This window comes from Leuciscus leuciscus (genome assembly GCF_965113295.1).
Source record: "Leuciscus leuciscus genome assembly, chromosome: 3".
In the NCBI taxonomy this organism is placed as follows: domain Eukaryota; kingdom Metazoa; phylum Chordata; class Actinopteri; order Cypriniformes; family Leuciscidae; genus Leuciscus; species Leuciscus leuciscus.
Window position 1 is genome coordinate 17312567 of NC_138727.1, and position 6362 is coordinate 17318928.

At 35.9% G+C, this 6362-nt stretch overlaps 1 protein-coding gene across 1 annotated transcript; it reads right to left on the reverse strand.

Moving 5' to 3' along the window:
* Positions 1-1545: 1545 nt before the first annotated feature.
* msmo1 (methylsterol monooxygenase 1) lies at positions 1546-5915 on the reverse strand. The gene is made up of 6 exons (XM_082164692.1): positions 5796-5915; positions 4533-4821; positions 4270-4418; positions 3972-4098; positions 2594-2748; positions 1546-2268 (listed from the first exon to the last, which is right to left on the reverse strand). The coding sequence occupies exons 2-6, from the start codon at positions 4785-4787 to the stop codon at positions 2079-2081; spliced, it is 876 nt and encodes a 291-aa protein (XP_082020818.1). The 5' UTR covers positions 4788-4821; positions 5796-5915; the 3' UTR covers positions 1546-2078.
* Positions 5916-6362: the final 447 nt, after the last annotated feature.

Consider the following 6362-nt stretch of genomic DNA (forward strand, 5'->3'; position numbering starts at 1 on the left):
TTTTTCTGCAGAACATAAATTAGTCCTGGCTTTAATCTTTGTAAATAGTAGTTTTATAAATAAAACCTTTTTTTTTTTTTTATGAACTTAGGCCTACCCTTACAATATATTTATTAATATACAACAACGACGAATGTGTCTGTGGTAAAGTCATAAACTCCTAATTCAATAGCCATTATACTGACATTATTTTGTATGTTGAAATTTCATACTTGTGAAATGAAAGTAATACTTACTACCTACCAGATGGTAATAACATGCATAGTACAGCCTATAGCATGATACTGGATATTTACATGGTACTCGTGGTAAGTCCATGGTACGTTTTGTTACTTTGTTGCATGTGTAATGTAAAGTGTGAAGTTTTTGGAAATAGTAATAAAAAAAACTGTTACGATCTAGCGCGCCCCCTGCTGCCCACCCACCAACTTTTCAGGCGATCCCCTACTTCCAGCTTTAGAGGTCCACTTGAAGTCTCGAGCATGACATGGCGATTTAAGTTAAATTACATTTTACTTAAAAATGCGTCTCACTACCCTGCCTCTCATGTTTTTAAACACAAAAACTGTGTGATTCAATCAGTGTGAATGACCCCTTACTAGTTAGTTCTGCTTCTCGAGATTCAGATTCGTGATTTGCGAAATAAATCATTAAGAACTCCTTGCGACCCTGGTTGACAGATTCAGAAGAACCGAATCGATTAATTTGTCTTTGGCATCGCATCACACAAACGCAGAACAAAGAAATATGAACTAACATAAATACAAACTGCAACTACATAATGAAAGAAACAGAGATTTTGTTCGAAACCCTTCACAAAAAGGAGAGATTCAAAGGAACCGAATTGATCGAAAGATTCAATCGAAAATCTTTTCTAGAACAGCTTTTTGTGCTGTTATTATTTTATTTATTTTTGCTGTGTAGTGGCAAATATCATTAAAATGTGGAGAACGTTTTAAAAGTAAACTATTAATTTTCAATAAAAATATTTATACAAGTAAAGCAGAAATTTCCCCAAAATTTACTCAATGACAGACAGTTATGAAGTATTTGTACTTCATTACTCTAACTCTGTGGACTTATGTACATTAAGGATAAAGAGATCATCTACCAACTCTATATGACACCTTACATACTGTAATATGTATCTGCAACTGTCTGTCTACCTCATATTATACTTTACATTTACCAGAATGTAGTAGTCTATATTCTGTTTTGAAACTGTCTACCCACCACATATGGCACTACACATTACAGTATGTATACGGTATACCGGACAGTCTAGCTCCTCATATGACACAATACATATTGTAATAATATGTATATTTTGTTGTGGGACTGTACTGTAATATGACACTTGACTTGTACAATGATCAGTGATGGGGGTTGTCAAATTGTGATGAAAACACATATAGGGATAGTGTTTGAGAGCTCTCACTGTTCCTCTACTAGAGCACAACCACAGAGTCAGCGTTTCTGTTACGTTGTTTTTATTAAGTTGCATTCAAATTAACAAGCAAACACCTCAATTATCTCTTTTTTCCCCAAAACCCTTCCAAGCCGTATTTATATGCTATGGTTGGTCACTGATGAAAGTTATAAAATCTTTACAGGAATTTTTCAAAAAATCAAGAAAGGCAAAAAAAAAAAAAAAAAAAAGCCATTAAAAAAATAAGATTTTAAAATATTGTGTCATTGTTAAGGTGAAAGTAAAGTGCTTTTGAGGAATGGTGTTTTCATTACTTAAGACAGATTAATATTTATGATAATTGAGAGCACAGAACAAAGGCTGCCATCCTTTCATTCCTAACAACCAGTCCGTTGGAGTATTGTGATCGGTTGGTTTAATGATGTTTGTGGGGGGGGGGTGTTTTCCCTTTTCAAAGGCACATTGCTGTAAGAAGCTGGCATTGATATGAATCCATTCAGTCCAATTTTAAATACTTTACAGTGAGTGTGTGCAGGGGGAGGTAATGCAAAAGCATCAGACCAACCAAATCCCACACAAGAGTCCATGAGAGATAGATCATTCTAGATGATGATGAACCATCAGTGTATGTGAGAGAAATATCTGTCAATCAGTCGCTCTTCACAGCTTTATGATGTGTGTAATGTTTGTTAAACTGGGAATCGGTGTTGAAAAGTCTGTCCCACCAGGTGAATGTAGATCCATAGTTGCCAACAAAATTCATATGGTGGAAGTCATGGAAACGAGCTCCAGCATAGAATGGAATCAAATGCAGGGGGTTCAGAGGAATGTCGTAACCACTAAAGAGAGAACAAAACACATACATACTATAAAGATAAATGACATGATCAAAAAAGTATTATAAAATATTTTTACCAGGACATATTTCCACACAAAAAATAGTTTAATCATATAAAAATCCTAGAATTACTGTTATAGCCAAACTAAATTAGAAGGCGGTTTGTCCACATACTTCTAGTACTTCATGTAGTGTATCAAATGAATACATTTGTGATATAGCGTTGCAATAAGTTAATATCAGCATCACAGTGTTGACATTATCAAATGTACTGATCCAGACCATGGCACGTCCACATTCAATTGCATTGTGCGTCCTGAGCTCACCTGTGAACATCAATGGTTTCAAGCAGCCGGAAAGTGACCCAGGCCCAGAGCAAAATCATGTGATTGCAGAAGACCATGATGCCGATGAAGAATCCAGCACCCAGAATCAAAGTCTCAGCAGGGTGGGCATATTCTGCCTGCATGCCAAATGGAGCCTAACACACATACAGTGAAAAATATGGTAGATCAACTATCATTATTAAGACAAAAAGGAAATAAAAATTAAGAGTTAAGGCACGTTCACACCAAGAACTATAGCTATAAAGATAGCGATAACTATCTAAGCGTCCACGCTGATGGATAAAAAAAGGTTGTGTTTATAGGCATGTGATGCATGCTCGAGCTCTATAGACCTTATGCGCCAGAGAAACAAGGGCGCAGACATCTTTACAATATTGTCTTTTAACTTCCGTTTTTGCGGTCGTGTATATTTCTATGGCATTGCTGTCCAGGAGTAATTCGCTTTTGAAGTGGATTTACTTCATGTAAAGTTAACGAAAGTTAGCATGAGGATTGTAATGTTTAAAGCAGATGTCTTAACAAATGTCAGTAGACCGGGAAGATTTTAAAACGAGCCGTTCATTCATAAATACGCAAGATCTCTGTGAAAATACAGACCGGAAGACAAAAGACAACGAGCGCAGCGCTGGAAAGGGGCGTGGCTACATAAGGTCTAAAAAGCAGGATAGATTCTGATTGGCTGTCAATGTTTCTTTCGTTAATCATCTGGGAAAAAATCCTCGTTTCACTTTATTTTGATGGTCCCTTAAACACATTCTGTTGTCTATAAGTAACGTTACACCTACATGTCTACTAACTCTGTTAGTAGAGTATTAGTAGACTGGTAGGGTTAGAATAAGTTGACATGTACTTGCAAAGTTGCTTATAGTCATTAGAATGTCTTTTGGGGAGCATCACAATAAAGAGTTAGCCGATATTAACCAGACAGTCTACTAATACTCTAATGAGAGTAAGATGACATGTAGTTGCAAAGTTACTTATAGTCAACAGAATGTTGAAAGTGTTACCAAAATCCTTGTGAAAGTTATTCTAACCATATTGTTTCTCTGTGCCGTTATTGTTATATTTGTGGTGTGGACTCTCTTTTATATTTAGAACTATTTTTAGAACTATACTTTAATCATTATTGTTATAGTTATCGTGTAAACAGGCCTTCAGCAAATATATATATACATACGTATATAGATTGAAAATATTAATTATAATACAATGTAGAACTAACAGAAAAGAACATGTAATAGTATGAATTCACCAAAAAGTTTAATTTAAACTACTTCTGCAAGCCTATCTTGGCTGTCTTATAGTTTCCCTTCATCTGCACAATGTGTGTGCATTTGTGAGAATGCGAGTAACTTACAGTGAAGTCATGATGGACTTTATGAATGTACTTGTAGATTCTGCGATGATGTAGGGCTCGGTGGAGGAAGTAATGCCATGTGTCCTCAATTACTGCACAACCAAAACACTGGGCCAATAAAGAAGGCCTGAGATGGTGAGAGAGATTATAAAAATGAAAACAAGGCCCACTTGCTTCAAAAAAAGATTTCGGTAAAGCTGCAGAACAACCTCAGGACTCTGACTGTTACTTCATAGACCTATTAACACAGAATTCTTCATATTTGAATCACTTTATAAAGTGAGAGAGCTGTTCTCACCAGCGAGGCATGGAGTCCCAGTCATAAGGGATGCTGAAGAACTCAGTAAAGTAAAATGTTCCACAGATGAGCGGTAGCTGGATACAGAAGTGATTAAACAGCAGCATTTTAAAGCACTTCCATTGTTTCTCCCATGTCTCTGGTTTATCCTGCAAGCACAACAACAAAAACAAATATGAAAAGTTAATAAAAACAATATTTTTAACAAGAAAAAAATATATAAATGTTCAATTTAAAATAATAAATCCTTTGATTCCACGTACCGGTTGGATTTTGAACTTCTGCATGAAAGGGAGGAACTGAAAGATAAATCCAGGCAGGCAGAACAGGAAATAGATGAGTTCATGGACGATGAGCGAGCCCCAGGTGGCGATCTGGAATTTGCTGTAGTTCTGCAGCATGTGGTTCCACGCGTGCTCCAGAGGTTCCTGTAGTGGATTTTCTGGAAGAAATGAATCCACATATTCCACCGCCATATATGCAGAAGACAGAATGTTGGCTGTGCCGTTCACCTCCATGGCAGCGAGTCAGTGGGACTCTCCAAATGAGTAACTATAAACACATGACATGAACAAAGACACTCAGTTATCAATCTCAGAGTGAGGCTTGCCTGAAATACAGGTAGGTAGTTCATATGGAAAAACTGCATCATGACAGTACAGGGTTACACCAAAATATTAATATATGTTACAATATATGTTCATAAGCCTCTGACAGAGAGTCCAAAATCAAGTATTTTGACACTAGTCCAAGTCTTTCAAGTCATAGGTCAGTTTCTAAATCAAGTCTCAAGTTTTTTCCAAGTCAATTTTTTATATTTATTTCAATTTTTTCTTTATTTTATTCTCTCTCTCTATATATATAGATCCAAAGATGAGTTCAACTTGAATTCAAAGTCAAGTCGAGTTGAGTTTGTTCTCTGGTTACACCCAGATGTTGCTTGTCATTATTCATAGAAGTTATGCAAGCTTTCCAATTTAAACTAATTTATATACTTCTAAATTATGCACATTTTTGTTGACAAATAAAATAGAATTTTAAAATTAACACATTTTAACGGCGAGATTTCAGATAATATCTGAATTATTAAATATGGATGATAATATTTTGGTAGCCAGAATAGACAAAATAAGCTGGTCTGGTTGCATAACAATAAATAAATAATCATAAATACACAAATGCGTAAAGATTACATAGACACTATTAGGCATTTTGTTCATATTACTGCATGTGCATGTCTGTTAAATCACAATTACAATCATTACCCATAAGCACTTTATTTTCTCTCAAAGGCAACTATCTATTGAAATAATTTCCCAATCAACAAATGCAGCTATGTAGTCCAACAGTAATATCCAGCTTGTTTACATTATTTCCATGTGAAACGCGTGTTTACATTATTCTGCTGTAACTCTAACTAGGGCAGATGACAGAGCCCAAATATTTCTATTATTTTTTAAAGAACATTTCAACAAATATCCTATTATATGAGTGTAGATTTCAGCACGGACGTGTTGTTGACTCACCTGTGAGAAGCTCTCCTTCTACCTGCGCTGGCAGTAACGTCGCTTTTAATATAATAGAACCTTACATAGGACCATTGGCCGAGAAAAGAGGAGACGGTGTCTGAGGGCTGAGGATGGCCGCTGATTGGCTGTGACAAGAGGGAGGCTGACGTATACGGGCAGAGGCGGCGGCCTGATTGGTTGAGGGAATGAACTGACGATAGTGAGACCTTTAGTTTCCGCAGCTGCAGCCAATGAAAACCCGCGATTGTCTTTCATAACCTGCGCTGACGCGCTGACTGAACTGCACCTCCTGGCAATAAGGTAAAAAAAAATAAAAAAAATAAAAGTCTATTAATTCGGGGGTTTCAGTAGATCACCCTCGTGCGATGGACCCCATCCTAAAAAATAATAATAATTTCTAGTAGCCTACTGTACTGTTCTAGAACTGTCACTGTATTTTACTATATTTTGCTTTTATTTATTTACTAATTAACTTATTTGTAATATTTTGTATATATTTTAATCAAACATTTTTATTTGTATCTATCAACTGTGAAAAATGTATATTATAAATATGCCTAAATA